A 15,577-nucleotide genomic window follows, 5' to 3' on the forward strand; every position below is an offset into this window, starting at 1 on the left:
ACACTCACACACACAGACCTCACAGACACTCTCACACACACATACCTCACACACGCTCTCATACACACATACCTCACACACACTCACACACACAGACCTCACAGACACTCTCACACACACATACCTCACACACGCTCTCATACACACATACCTCACACACACTCACACACACTCTCACACACACATACCTCACACAAACTCACACACACAGACCTCACAGACACTCTCACACACACACACCTGACACACACTCACACACACAGACCTCACACACACTCTCACACACACACCTCACACACGCTCTCATACACACATACCTCACACACGCTCTCATACACACATACCTCACACACACACACACACACACCTCACACACACTCACACACACAGACCTCACAGACACACTCACACACAGACCTCACAGACACTCTCACACACACATACCTCACACACGCTCTCATACACACATACCTCACACACGCTCTCATACACACATACCTCACACACACATACCTCACACACAGACCTCACACACACACATACCTCACACACGCTCTCATACACACATACCTCACACACGCTCTCATACACACATACCTCACACACACATACCTCACACAGACCTCACACACACACATACCTCACACACGCTCTCATACACACATACCTCACACACACTCACACACACAGACCTCACACACACTCTCACACACAGATACCTCACACACGCTCTCATACACACATACCTCACACACACAGACCTCACACACACTCTCACACACACTCTCATACACACATACCTCACACACACATACCTCACACACGCTCTCATACACCCATACCTCACACACACTCTCACACACATGCTCTCACACACACTCTCACACACACCTTGAACCAAGTGAGACTGATTATAACCTGAGGGATATAAGCAATAAAGCAACAACAGCCATGACACACAGAGCTGATCCTGGTATGTCTCAATGATGGTATGTCTCAAGTCTGTGTGTGTGTCTGTGTGTGTGAGTGTGTGTGAGTGTGTGTATATCATAGAACGAAACCGAGGGAGAGAGAGAATGAAATAAAACGATTGTGCGCGTCAGGGTATAGCGAGGCCGAAGGATCTTTGTGGGAGTCAGAGGCATCTGTAGGTTTCCATGGAAACCATGGGCCAATGCAGTTGTCTTGCTCCCATGAGAGAAACTGTATAAATTATTTGCATCACTGACTGGGTGAATTTACATGGTCCATAACTATACATGCAGAGATTTTTGTCATGCTGTTTTGAACGTACTTTTCTGATGAATGCATTTCTCATTGGATCAGCTCATAATGGGGAGGAATGGGGAGGAGAAATGATGAACAGAGGAGGGAAAATATGAAATAGGTCAAATATAATACGAAACGGACTGATGCTTCTATTTTACATAATTAAGTTATCTAATGTCACTGCGGTATCTAATTAAGCAATGTGTGATCAGTGCACAGCTCAGTTAAAACAAGTGAGAGCCTTTACGGTACAGAGGCTGAATAGACCTGTACATTCTGGTTTGTCTGGGTGAGTTGCACCTGAGTTTGCAGACATGGGATGGGGAACCTGGTTGTGCAGTCAGACTCCCCAGGTGACCCTGAGACTTATGTCCTGAGTGTCCTCAGTGATTGCTGTTTTCTCTTTGTCTGTCTCTCTAGGCTTTCTCTCCAATGCCACCACGCTACCCCCTATGACCCTTGACCCCTGACGCGTTCTGCACACCAGGGCTGTGTCTTTCCTGTGACCCAACCTCGTGCCCTTCCCCCAGGCTCCCCCCTGCCATCTCCTCTCCGTCCCTGATGGATTGGGAGCGCCCCGATCCCTCGTTCTGTTGACCCTCCGGCCAAGGGGGTAGAGTGGAGCGGGTGGGATTCACGTTGTTGTTTTTTACCCCTCACGAGCCCAGCGAGCGTTTGTTGCCCCTGTTGCCGTGTCCCCCCTCTGCTGATGGAGAGCTAGAGGCACAAGCGCTAGCGTGGGAGGGGAGAGGAGAGGGGGCGAGGATTACAGAGCTAAACCCAACGCGGCCAGACGACGAGCTCCACCACTCCAAACTCCCCCCCTTCCCCAGCAAGTGAGGCGGGGTCATCGGCACGTCCCACAGATCTGGACAGGAAGAAGCCCAGGTGCAGATAAGGTCAGCGGCCAGCTGCCCGAGAACTCAAAATGTCCACGACAGCGACAATAGGTGAGATGGCGAACAGCGCAGTGGAGTTCTATCCGAAGCGGGCCGGAGGCAGGGCGGACGGGAACCACTCGGGCTCCTTCGGCGTGTCCCTGGATGAGCTGCGCTCTCTGATGGAGTTGAGGGGATTGGAGGCCGTGCAGAAGATTCAGGACAGCTACGGAGACACAGACGGCCTCTGCCACAGACTCAAGTCTTCCGCCACAGACGGTGAGACCAAATACCCTGTCCTTTTCTGTCTCTCTCTTTTTCTCATTTATTTCTCATCTTCTCAGAAGCGGTCGTCAGTCATCATATCTCTTGTTGATAGTTCCCACTTCTCCCTGATTCTCTAGCTCAGTCATGTCTTCTACATGCTCACCGAGCTTCTTCCAGTCACATCTTGGCCTCTTTTCCCTCCGTCATTCTCATTCTCTCCATTTTGCTTGTCCATTATCTTTATCACACCTAGCTTGATTGCTCACTGCTAATGTAGTTTATTTCGCTTTGAGTCATAGACATGTGTCTTTAGCAGAGACATTTAAAGGCACGAACACAGCCCGAAATAGCAAAACCCACCTAGTAATTTTCCTCTCTTCCTGCCATCGACCTATCTATGCATTCATCCATCTATCCATCTATCCATCCATCCTGTTCTCTCTCTCTCTCTCTCTCTCCATCCCCCTCATCCCCTTCTTGTCACTCAACCACCATTTCTCACTATCTCACTCGGCCAACTTCCCACTTCGGGCGCACACGTTTGTGTCAGGTTGCTAGGCTACGGCGCTGTCGGTGGTGAGGTGGGTGTAGGGAGAGGAGGTTACTGGGTAAACAGTTCTCCAGTGTTGGAAAGGCTCATTCAGTCAGTCCTGGGCTAGAAGAGCCTCACTGTCTATGTGAGGCTGTAATTCCTTTAAGGGCTCTATTGACAGGTATATCTATACATGAGAGTTAAGATCTTTTGTTTCTTGGACTGTCAGTGGTTGCTTGTTACAGTTTGTTCCCCTGATACCTTTCACTCCTTCACAGCCACTGAGTTTTGACATTATAGGTACATTTGCACTGTTCACTTATAAATACAGACAGACATTAATGGATTTTGAGCATTCACTGAAAAAATATGAGGTGAAAAACAGATTTAGTGCAGCCAAGAAGTAAGTTTTCAGACATGTTTGTCTCAGAGTGGCATTGTGTTGTCTCTTGAAGTTGGGACGACCAGTGTACCCCCAGACTGGCCGGTGTTAGCAGTCCCCTGTGCCCATGGGCATCTGGGATGAGACACGCAGTGCATCTGGACCTTTTACCAGGACTAGGAGAATGGACAGTAGGGGTCACTCTCTTCTCTACAGAGGGAGAAACTGAACAGTTGCACAGAACACAGTTTAGACAAGCTGGCCACTCTTCTGGGTTCCACACCATCAATACATTTTGTATTTACCCAGTTCAAATCCACCTAACCCATGACTGATGGATAGCTAGTGAACCAGGATGGGGACCTTCTCTTCTACACATGCACAGACGCTCGGCAATGTTGCCTTCAGAGGTTTGTAGTGGAGTAAAAGGCATTTCTCTTTAACATCATAAATATCTCTATTTGACTTCCCAACATAATAAAACAATAAAAATATTAAATACCAAGATGCTGTTGTATCAGGGCCGGGGACTTTTATTTTATATTTTTTGTATTAAAACTCACAGACTCTCCTATAAGGAGCAGACTGCAGACGTGATAGAAGACTCGTTTTATTGGATGTCAGCAGCATCCGACGGTGCAAACAGCAGACTGCAAAAGCAGTGTCCTGCAGTGCGAGTGGAGGCATAACTAACCCTGTTACAGTACATATACATGACAGGGCTGAGGGGTAAGAGAGGAGAGGACAGCAGGAGAGAGGAGGTGGAGAGCTGATGGTGAGTGGGACTGACATTGTAATGATGAGGCTCTGAAAATGGAGGTGCATTAGAGCCTCTCTCTCCCTCTCTCTGGTACTGTCTCTTCCTCAGCAACACATTTCAGCACGGTAGAATGAGGCCACAACTACTCCTGCGCCTCAGACCGAGCGTACGTCCACCTGCTCCTGTAACTCCATACCCAATACATCTGACTGGCTGCGCCATTCTACCTAAAGCTAACCACCACACGGATGCCCACACTGCAGCAGCACAGGGTGAAACCTATCTCAGTGGGCAGGGCTGGGCCGAGAGAGACAGAGGGAGAGAGAGGGAGAGAGAGGGAGAGAGAGGGAGAGAAGGAGAGAGAGAAGGGAAGCAAGTACAGCTTGCCGCATTGTCAAGGACATACCAAGGGGAGATGGAGGGGGGGGGTGTTGGGTGAGAGAGAGAGAGAGAGACCAACACGGAGGTAGAGAAGGGGAGATGCATAAAAGGACAGAAAGGATTGATTAAAGGGATGGAGTACAGTCATAACTACTCAGCAGATTTTTTTATTTTTTGGTTTGCGTGCATGTGTTCTTAAACTCCTCCCTGAGGCTCTGCTTTGCCAAGTGCACCTGTCATCGTATCGTCCTGTCTTTACTTCCAGCTCTTACTCATTCACATGCATGCTCACACACTGGGCGTGCGATGTTATCTAGCATGTGGTAGTGGGAGAGAGAGAGAGGGAGAGGATTCAGTGTGCAGTGTATGCAGCTATGATGTGAGAAAAGAGCTGGGTACACACCATGCTATTCTGTGTGTGTGTGCGTGTGTGTGTGTGTGTGTGTGTGTGTGTGTGTGTGTGTGTGTGTGTGTGTGTGTGTGTGTGTGTGTGTTCGTGCACGCACACCTGTGCATGCATACAGAACCTTGCATATTTATGATAGGCCATATAACTCTTATCCACTTAATGTGTTTTCTGTCTGGACTGACGTGCCTCATTGGTCATTAGGTAAATGTCATGCACACACAATGGACTGAGGTAAACTTTGCTTCATTTAACTGATACTTCTGAGCGAAATACTCCATTACACTACTGCAGTTCAAAAGACTCACAGTCTGTTCTAGACTGCGATGGAGCTGCCATCACAGCAGACCAATCAAAAATCTATTCTTAAACTAGCATATGCTGCTGTGATATAATGACATCATCTGTAGCCGGGCAAAAAGGTGCCTGAAGACAGGAAGTTGAAGAGCAAGAGCAGGTTTTTGCTTGATGTCTTCATTGCCATGGAAACTGCACACATACAGTAACATGAAAGAAAGAAAAAAAGCAGTTGAAAGACTGAGACTCGACTGAGAAAGAATGTGTGATAGGGCCAGCTATCAACGTATAACTGAATATACGTGTGGGCGGGGCCAGCTATCAACGTATAACTGAATATACGTGTGGGCGGGGCAAGCTATCAACGTATAACTGAATATACGTGTGGGCGGGGCAAGCTATCAACGTATAACTGAATATACGTGTGGGCGGGGCAAGCTATCAACGTATAACTGAATATACGTGTGGGCGGGGCCAGCTATCAACGTATAACTGAATATACGTGTGGGCGGGGCCAGCTATCAACGTATAACTGAATATACGTGTGGGCGGGGCAAGCTATCAACGTATAACTGAATATACGTGTGGGCGGGGCAAGCTATCAACGTATAACTGAATATACGTGTGGGCGGGGCAAGCTATCAACGTATAACTGAATATACGTGTGGGCGGGGCTTCCATCCCATGTTTTGGATGAGTTAATTGAGGTTTGGGCCTCCACCGCTAATAACTGGATCAAAAAGAAATGTACAGCGAATTATGTCCAAACTGCATCGGATGTGGTGAGGTTGGCTGTGCACAGCTGCTGAACGCGTTTCGAGCTCTGGTCGTCCATAACCTCTGACGATCGCCTGAATGGCCTCTTCATCTCCATCCATCCTGTGGCCTTCTGTGCTCCAGCTGGGGCTCATTTGTGATTGAGTTGTGTTCTTATGGCCTTAAACCTTGTTGGCTAATTTATATATAAACAATATGTGAAAATATAATCTAAACAATGATCATATATCTGGAATGGTAGTGTGGTTGTTGCTTATGGTTACATCACTGCATAGTTTGGGTTGTGTTGGGGTTGATGGGCCATAAGTGGGACCAGAGGGCGTGGGGGGAGTTGGGGGGTTGGGGTGGTTGGGGTGGTTGGGGGGAGTTGGGGGGGTTGGGGTGGTTGGGGTGGTTGTTGAATGAGAGAGGGGAATGGTGACACTAAATATATCTGTTTGTAATAAATTCTGTTTGTAGATTATGAGTCTGTGGCTTTAAGATATTTAATTCGGAGTCTACAGTCTTGTTTTTGAGTTATTATGAAATACTTTTACATTTTCCTCTTTGTCACGGCTTGTCATAAAAAAAACTTGTAATGGATGAAGCACATTTTCACATAAGGGAGATAAGAGAGAGCGCATGGCCGTGACCGCCTAATTCATCCCCACGTAGTTCGTCTTTGATTGCTTCTTCTCTTGCCATTAAATTTGTGTCATTGGGCAGTTCAGCAAAATATGTAAATGTACAACTATTAGCGCAGTCAGAGTCATCTTCTGTTGTTTAAGGGTGCAATTGGAACATTTAATGCTCACCTACTTTTTTGTATAATAACTTAATGTCCTTCGTCACTATATGATCCACAATGTTCAATTAGTTTTACAGTGTTCACTTTTGTCCTAATGGCCACTTTTGGGCTAATGGCCAAAGGAACACTGCAGCCATTCTGAGAACACTGTGGCTGTTCAAGGAACACTGTGGCTGTTAATTAAGCATTGGGCCAAGCAGAGAGCCCAGGTCAGAGACCCTCAGCCTCTCCAGAACATCAATCCCATCATCTTCTAGAATGGTTTATGTGTGCACTGCTGCGCTCCTCTTTTCCCACTGCCTTTGACGTTGTGTCTGCTTTTGATAGGTTTATCGGATAATGCAGCAGACTTGGAGAAGCGGGCACAGACGTTCGGACAGAACTTCATCCCCCCAAAGAAGCCCAAGACATTCCTGCAGCTGGTGTGGGAGGCTCTGCAGGACGTCACCCTCATCATCCTGGAGATAGCAGCCATCATCTCGCTGGGCCTCTCCTTCTACCAACCCCCGTCGGAGCAGGGCGAGGGTGAGAATGAGCAACGGAGGATTGGGGGGGGGGGGGGGGGGGGGGTGGATGAGAGGAGGGGAAATATGTGCTGACAGAGATATGTGAGAGATGGAGAGAGTGTGGTTCAGTGGGCCCGAGTCAGAAGGGTGGTGTTAGTGGAGGGAGTGAATGTGGGTGCAAGAAGGGAGAGAGAGAGAGAGGAAGGGACAGAGAGTAGGAGAGAAGAAAGAGGCGATTGAGTGAGGGTGTGTGGGAGGGTTTGGAGAAAGGTGAGAGGGAGAAGTGAGAGTAAGAGAGGAGGGTGAATGCAGGAAGGACGGAAGCAAATGGCAAACTGCTGCAGAGTTTAGAGGACGACCGGCATCCCAGATTAGCCTGTACGTGAGTGGCAGTGATTTGACAGTGAACATTTTGGACCTCACCCAGCAAAAATACTCATGGAAAATGTTGCCATTAACTAATTATATCCTTATCTCTTTTTATATATTCAAACTAAATTACTTCAGCTCAGAGTAATCATGTTTTGGCCCTGGCTGTTTAGATGAATGTATTTTTTTAAGTCATGTAATCCCTGTATGCAAATGTAAAGTTTTTTCCCATCTGGTCCAGCGTGCGGGAATGTGTCGGGCGGTGCGGAGGACGAGGGCGAGGCGGAGGCCGGCTGGATCGAAGGCGCCGCCATCCTGCTGTCGGTCATCTGCGTGGTGCTGGTGACGGCCTTCAACGACTGGAGCAAGGAGAAGCAGTTCCGTGGCCTGCAAAGCCGTATTGAGCAGGAGCAACGCTTCGCCGTCGTGAGAAATGGCAACGTCATCCAGATCCCCGTCGCCGATATGGTGGTGGGCGACGTGGCCCAGGTCAAATACGGTCAGTGCCAGTGTCAGGGGGAGGCGAGGCGATAACACGGGACTGTCCTGGTTGTGCTGGTGTCTGGTGGAGCCGGGCAGGTCTGGTGGAGCAGAGTGTTCCCAGGGTTGACTTAGTGGAGCGGATGTCCTGTTCTTGTGCGTGTGCAGGGGATCTCCTGCCCACTGATGGCGTCCTGATTCAGGGCAACGACCTGAAGATCGACGAAAGCTCCCTGACAGGGGAGTCGGACCATGTGCGCAAGTCAGTGGACAAGGACCCTATGCTTCTCTCTGGTTAGTGTGTGTGTGTGTGTGTGTGTGTGTGTGTGTGTGTGTGTGTGTGTGTGTGTGTGTGTGTGTGTGTGTGTGTGAGTGTGTGTGTGTGTGTGTATGTATGTGTGTGTTTGTATATGTTTATGGTTGTTTGTGTGTGTGTTTGTTCATCTGTGCATGTGTATGCGTGTGTGTGCATGTGTGCGTATGTGTGTGTGTGTGTGTGTGTGTGTGTGTGTGTGTGTGTCCAGGTCCGTCTGTATTTCCCTCTCTGTGTCTGCATGTTTTGCTTGTGTTTACTTTGTTGACAGCATGTGTCAGTAAGACTAAGGGGTTGCTATGGAATCCAGATGTTGCTAATCAGATCATGGAGTGTCTGGTTCCTGCCGTGGTCTCTGGCTTGTGGTCTCCCCCTCATTCTGGCTGCTATTCTTAGGAACCCACTCCACTAACTCCGTTCATTTTATTAGGCTTTCCTGCCATCTTGACGATATTATTGAATAATAGTTTAATGATGTTTTCTGTAAAGAAGATGTATGGACAGACTGGCGGGGGTGAGCACCAGACCCGTAGGGGGCGTAAGTGGGTATACATGGGCCGGGGTGAGCACCAGGCCCGTAGGGGGCGTGAGTGGGTATACATGGGGCGGGGTGAGCACCAGGCTCGTAGGGGGCGTAAGTGGGTATACATGGGCGGGGGTGAGCACCAGGCTCGTAGGGGGCGTAAGTGGGTATACATGGGGCGGGGTGAGCACCAGACCTGTAGGGGGCGTAAGTGGGTATACATGGGGCGGGGTGAGCACCAGGCCCGTAGGGGGCGTAAGTGGGTATACATGGGGCGGGGTGAGCACCAGACCCGTAGGGGGCGTGAGTGGGTATACATGGGGCGGGGTGAGCACCAGGCCCGTAGGGGGCGTAAGTGGGTATACATGGGGCGGGGGTGAGCACCAGACCTGTAGGGGGCGTGAGTGGGTATACATGGGGCGGGGTGAGCACCAGGCCCGTAGGGGGCGTAAGTGGGTATACATGGGGCGGGGTGAGCACCAGACCTGTAGGGGGCGTAAGTGGGTATACATGGGGCGGGGTGAGCACCAGGCCCGTAGGGGGCGTGAGTGGGTATACATGGGGCGGGGTGAGCACCAGGCCCGTAGGGGGCGTAAGTGGGTATACATGGGGCGGGGTGAGCACCAGGCCTGTAGGGGGCGTAAGTGGGTATACATGGGGCGGGGTGAGCACCAGGCTCGTAGGGGGCGTAAGTGGGTATACATGGGCGGGGTGAGCACCAGGCCCGTAGGGGGCGTAAGTGGGTATACATGGGGCGGGGTGAGCACCAGGCCCGTAGGGGGCGTAAGTGGGTATACATGGGGCGGGGTGAGCACCAGGCCCGTAGGGGGCGTGAGTGGGTATACATGGGGCGGGCTGAGCACCAGGCCCGTAGGGGGCGTGAGTGGGTATACATGGGGCGGGGTGAGCACCAGGCCCGTAGGGGGCGTAAGTGGGTATACATGAGCGGGGTGAGCACCAGGCCCGTAGGGGGCGTGAGTGGGTATACATGGGGCGGGCTGAGCACCAGGCCCGTAGGGGGCGTAAGTGGGTATACATGGGGCGGGGTGAGCACCAGGCCCGTAGGGGGCGTAAGTGGGTATACATGGGGCGGGCTGAGCACCAGGCCCGTAGGGGGCGTAAGTGGGTATACATGGGGCGGGGTGAGCACCAGGCCCGTAGGGGGCGTGAGTCGGTACACATGGGTCTGCACATCACTCTACCTACAAAGCCTGAGCGCCCGTTGTGATTCTGTAACCTTAACTTTCATTCTGTGTGAAGTGGAGCATGAAGGGACAGGTGTGCTTTTCTTCTAATCTCCCTCCCTCTCTCTCTCTCTCTCTCCCTCTCTCTCTCCCTCCCTCTCTCTCTCTCTCTCCCTCTCTCTCTCCCTCCCTCTCTCTCTCTCTCTTTCTCAGGCACCCATGTGATGGAGGGATCTGGGAGGATGCTGGTCACTGCGGTCGGAGTGAACTCTCAGTCTGGAATCATCTTCACTCTGCTGGGAGCTGGAGAGGGAGAGGAAGAGAAGAAAGAAAAGAAAGGTAGATGTCAGGCAAAGGCCCACCCCAGACACACACACACACACACACACACACACACACACACACACACGCACGCACGCACATTCTCACACACAGCGGAGGTGAGAAGCCAATGAAAATAGAGGAGGGCAAGATGTAAGCGTTGTGGCGGCGGAACAGACAAGAACACTCATGCTCTCCCTTTTGGAGGAAGGAGAAGAAGTGAAGAGAGGAAAAGAGAGACGAGACAGAAAGAAGAGGAGGCAGGATGTGAACGGAGGTCAGCGCAGGAGACAGGCAACGTTTTGACCACCATCAGCACGGGGGAGTGGTGAGGGGGTGGTGCAGGATTATGTCATAGGAAGAGAGAGAAATTCCTTAGAGATGAATGGAGAGACAGCAAGGTTAGTGCCTGGAGGAATATTTATGAATGGCAGGGAGATACAGTACTGAAACACATGTGCTACCTCAGTATAACTAGTGAACGAACACGCTGGGTTTGTTAGTCTTAGCATCAGGGCTGAAATAGGCAGAGTAGTATCCAATAACCATGCAAAGCCAGGCAATATACCGTTAAAAATAAGAATGAAAAATTCAATAAAAAAGACAGGAAAAGAGTTGTGGCTTGCTCTTAGAGTCATGTACTATAGCCTGTGTGAGACTCAGAGTAGGGATCCATTTCAGTATGTTCGATTTACCTTCTTTCTGTGTGAGGGAGAAAGAATGTAGACAAGGAGAGAGAGAGAGAGAGAGAGAGAGAGAGAGAGAGAGAGAGAGAGAGAGAGAGAGAGAGAGAGAGAGAGAGAGTGGGTGTGGAGAAGGAGGAGAGAGAGAGAGAGAGAGAGAGAGAGAAAGAGAAAGAGAGAGAGAGGGTGTGGAGGAGGAGAGAGTGTGGAGGAGGAGAGTCTTCGTGCTATCCCTCTGAATCTCTTTCTGTGACAACTGACAACTGACAACTCCCTCACAGTTTGCCCATAAAAAAACAACAACAAAAAACCGCTTTCTAAAATTGACATCCAACCACATCCACAGATATGGAATGTAACAAAATACAACATAAAACAATATAGTGTTTAAAATATACACCTTATACATCTCAAACATATATTCCCACTCCCTGACGTACAGTCACATGACACGTGGCAGTGTTATGACTACTGTTTTTTTGTTTCTTACCTCCACCCAATCCTTAAACCTCCCACAAAACCCCCTCCACACCCACATGACCCCACACACGCTCCACACCCACATGACCCCACACCCGCTCCACACCCACATGACCCCACACCCGCTCCACACCCACATGACCCCACACCCCCTCCACACCCACATGACCCCACACCCCCTCCACCCCACGCTTCCCAATCAGAAGACAGTCATTTCTCAATCACTACTGAAGCCACGCAGAACCCCATCACTAATGGTACGTACTGAAATAGTGCTACAGAACGACGTCTTCAAATGCGTGTGCAGAACAGACCAGGCCTACTTAAGGCTCACTTAAGTCAAACTCCACAACAACCACAAATAGTCAAATTAACTTTTAGTTTGGTTGAATGTTAAGGTACATGGTTGTGTGTGTGTATGCATGGGTGCGTGTATATGTGTGTGTGTGTGTGTGTGTGTGTGTGTGTGTGTTAGAGAGAGAGAGTGTGTGTGTGTGTGTGTGTGTGTTAGAGAGAGAGAGAGAGAGTGTGTGTGTGTGTGTGTGTGTGTGTGTGTGTGTGTGTGTGTGTGTGTGTTAGAGAGAGAGTGTGTGTTTCTGTATGTGCTTCCATAGTTCTGTGCTCTCTTGTTTCCTTCACTCAAGAACACGGTGTGCTCTGTCTCCCATTCTGTCTCTGTCTGTCACTTTCTATTCCCGTTACTCTTTCTTTCTTTCTTTCTTTCTTTCTTTCTTTCTTTCTTTCTTTCTTTCTCTCCTCTTCCTTTTTCTGCCTTCCTCTCTCTCCTCTTTCCTTCCTCCCTCTCTCTCTCTCCCACTCTCTTTCTCTCTCCCTCTCTCTCATCTTATCTCTCTCTGCCTCCCTATCTCTCTCGCTCTCTCACAGGCAAGCAGCCAGAGGCAGCAGTGGAGACCAATCAGAATAAAGGTACCAGAGGGACTCTAGAGTAGATGAATGAGAGAGTCACCGTGGGGTTAATTATTTTACTAGCCCAGCTAAGCTACCGCTAAATGGGGACCATCATTACAGAGAAGCGGTTACGTCATGTATGCATCCATGAGCATTTATGGAAGTGCTACGTAACTGCATAAATGAATTTGTAGAGGTGTGTATGTTGTACATTGACATCTACAGACACGCCATTTGCTGCACGACAGCATACATGAACATGTGGGCTTCCCCAGAAGCGCAGCGTATTATGGTTGTCCAAACACGTACTCTGTGTAGAGATTACCCCACCATTAGTGCTGCTTGCCACAGCTGAAATGGGCTGAGGGTCGGTTGAGGGTAAAGCAGGGGGGGTGGGGGGGGGGGGGTCTCTGTGTGTCTCTGTGCCACCAGTGACCGTGTCTGCGTTTGTCCCGCTTACTCTCACCGTGTGTCCCCCTCGTTTGTGTGTGCCCGCACCTGCTCCCTGCTCGTGGGGGGGTCACATGCGTCGCTCTGTGTGCCGTGCTGCGTCCGACTGTCGGCACCACCGATGCCGATTCTTTACCGGTGCCGGTGACGCTTTCACTTCTGTCCCACCCGCCAGCCAAGAAGCAGGATGGCGCGGTCGCCATGGAGATGCAGCCGCTGAAAAGCGCGGAGGGCGGGGAGGTGGAGGAGAGGGAGAAGAAGAAAGCCAACGTACCGAAGAAGGAGAAGTCTGTCCTGCAGGGGAAGCTCACTAAGCTGGCTGTGCAGATTGGCAAAGCAGGTAAGTGGCACCTCAGTGGGCCAATCAAAAGCGAGTAAGGACCTGCATCGTTGCTAAATCACTATTTGCTGCTGTTGTCCCGGCAGGCCTGGTGATGTCGGCTATCACAGTGATCATCTTGGTGCTTTACTTTGTGATCGAAACGTTCGTGGTGGAGGGCCGGAACTGGCTGCCCGAATGCACACCCGTCTACGTGCAGTATTTTGTCAAGTTCTTCATTATCGGAGTCACCGTGCTGGTGGTGGCCGTGCCCGAGGGCCTCCCCCTTGCTGTGACTATCTCCCTCGCCTACTCAGTTAAGGTGAGGCAGTCCAGATACACCTGGGGTGTGTGTGTGTGTGTGTGTGTGTGTGTGTGTGTGTGTGTGTGTGGGTACCTGTGTGTAAAATTAATGGATATGACGTATCATGGTCTGGGGATTGCATAAGGCAATTCAGACATGCAGAAAAGCTTTGCTGTCTGGTTGTTCTGGTTTCAGTGTCCTGTTTGTATATATGAACTATGTTAACCACCAAGACCCACATATATTGGAACTACAGAATCTTTCCTACGTTCCCCTAGAAAATGATGAAGGACAACAACCTGGTGCGGCACTTGGATGCCTGTGAGACGATGGGCAACGCCACTGCCATCTGCTCGGACAAAACTGGCACCCTGACCACCAACCGCATGACGGTGGTACAGGCCTACGTGAACGACCAGCACTTCCGCGAGGTCCCCGAGCCCAGCCAGATCGATCCCAACACGCTGGAGTTGATAGTCGGCGCCATCGCCATCAACAGCGCCTACACGTCCAAGATCATGGTGAGCGGGGTGCCCGGTAGGAGGCGGAGCCGTGGGCGGGGCCAGGATTACCATAAAGCTTTCAAAGTGCGTCTGAAACGGGGCCGTGAGCACAGAGTCACGACTTGACATCTGCTGCCGTGGCCCGTGTTGTTGCCACGTGGCTAAGGTGGCTTTTGAGACTGGCCAGCTCCTGGAGAGATTTGTTAGATGAGTTGGAGTATATTTTTTGCAAAGCAGATGGTACAAGGTGATCAGGCCATCTCCAAGGTGTTTGAAATTATTTCTGTTGAGCGAAAGGCTGATTTATTTCATTTATTTATAAGCATTACACTTTTACATCATCAGATTGCACACACCTAACTTTTAAACCTTTATTCTTCTTTGTTTTCCACCTCTCTCTCTTTCTACTCCTCTTACCTTTATCTCTCCCCACCCTCCTTTCTCCCCCTTCTCCACCTCCTCACCTCTCCTCCCCTCTCCTCCCCTCTCCGCCACCAGGCTCCTGATGTAGAAGGAGGCTTGCCTAAGCAGGTGGGCAATAAGACCGAGTGTGGCTTGCTGGGTTTCATCTTGGACTTGAAGCAAGACTACGTCCCCATCCGCGAGCAGATCCCCGAGGAGAAGCTCTACAAGGTCTACACCTTCAACTCCGTCCGCAAATCTATGAGCACTGTGGTGCAGCTGCCCGATGGCAACTTCCGTCTCTACAGCAAAGGAGCCTCCGAAATTCTCCTGAAAAAGTTAGTCACTATTATCACTACTATCACTATATTATCACATTATTTAATGCCTTTTATTTTTGATAATAAACCAATTGAGTCATTTCTAACTATTTTAAACTGGCTAATATGCATACGCAGCTATAGCAATACTGGGCCATGTAATCTTTCATTTGCAATACATGTTGAAATGCTCATTTTTGAAAATTGTTCTTACACAATGTGTTCTTTTCTGTGTGTCATGACCCTGTTGTCCAGGTGTTCATCTATCCTGGGTGAGAACGGCGAGACGCGTAACTTCAGGCCACGCGACAGGGACGAGATGGTGAAGAAGGTGATCGAGCCAATGGCGTGCGAGGGCCTACGCACCATCTGCATCGCCTACCGCGACCTCCCCGGCGACCCCGAGCCTGACTGGGAAAGCGAAGCTGAAATCGTCGCTGACCTCACCTGCATCACCGTGGTCGGCATCGAGGATCCGGTCAGGCCCGAGGTATGCGGAGGGGGCGCCCACGCGGGCCCGGGGGCTTCGCCTTCTGTCTGTGCGGTACCAGTACAAGGAGGCGGCAGCACCGTGTCACTTCATGGGTCGCTAGCAAGCAGACCAAGCGCAGCGGCGTTGGAGGAATTGTGCGTGCGCTCATCCGTGGTTTTCTCCAACTTGAGGTCCCTGAGGCTATCCGGAAGTGTCAGAGGGCAGGCATCACTGTGCGCATGGTCACTGGCGACAACATCAACACAGCGCGCGCCATCGCTGCCAAGTGTGGCATCATCCAGC

At 50.4% G+C, this 15,577-nt stretch overlaps 1 protein-coding gene across 4 annotated transcripts in view; it reads left to right on the forward strand.

Annotated features, from left to right (window-relative positions):
• The window catches only part of atp2b3b (ATPase plasma membrane Ca2+ transporting 3b), a 40,003-nt gene that overhangs the window by 8,167 nt on the left and 16,259 nt on the right, over positions 1–15,577 (forward strand). For 3 of the 4 annotated variants that reach the window (XM_076983768.1, XM_076983765.1, XM_076983766.1), the window contains exons 2-13: positions 1,690–2,426; positions 7,064–7,261; positions 7,853–8,110; positions 8,260–8,385; positions 10,325–10,450; positions 12,481–12,522; positions 13,130–13,294; positions 13,381–13,595; positions 13,856–14,098; positions 14,579–14,820; positions 15,058–15,292; positions 15,466–15,577. The exon at positions 15,466–15,577 is cut by the window's right edge and continues 68 nt beyond it. In XM_076983768.1, the coding sequence (XP_076839883.1) occupies positions 2,198–2,426; positions 7,064–7,261; positions 7,853–8,110; positions 8,260–8,385; positions 10,325–10,450; positions 12,481–12,522; positions 13,130–13,294; positions 13,381–13,595; positions 13,856–14,098; positions 14,579–14,820; positions 15,058–15,292; positions 15,466–15,577 (2,191 nt within the window). In that variant the 5' untranslated portion in view covers positions 1,690–2,197. The remainder of the gene's footprint in view (positions 1–1,689; positions 2,427–7,063; positions 7,262–7,852; positions 8,111–8,259; positions 8,386–10,324; positions 10,451–12,480; positions 12,523–13,129; positions 13,295–13,380; positions 13,596–13,855; positions 14,099–14,578; positions 14,821–15,057; positions 15,293–15,465) is intronic. The other variant, XM_076983767.1, reaches the window with a different exon arrangement.

Source organism: Brachyhypopomus gauderio, chromosome 21 (genome assembly GCF_052324685.1).
Source record: "Brachyhypopomus gauderio isolate BG-103 chromosome 21, BGAUD_0.2, whole genome shotgun sequence".
Lineage (NCBI taxonomy): Eukaryota > Metazoa > Chordata > Actinopteri > Gymnotiformes > Hypopomidae > Brachyhypopomus > Brachyhypopomus gauderio.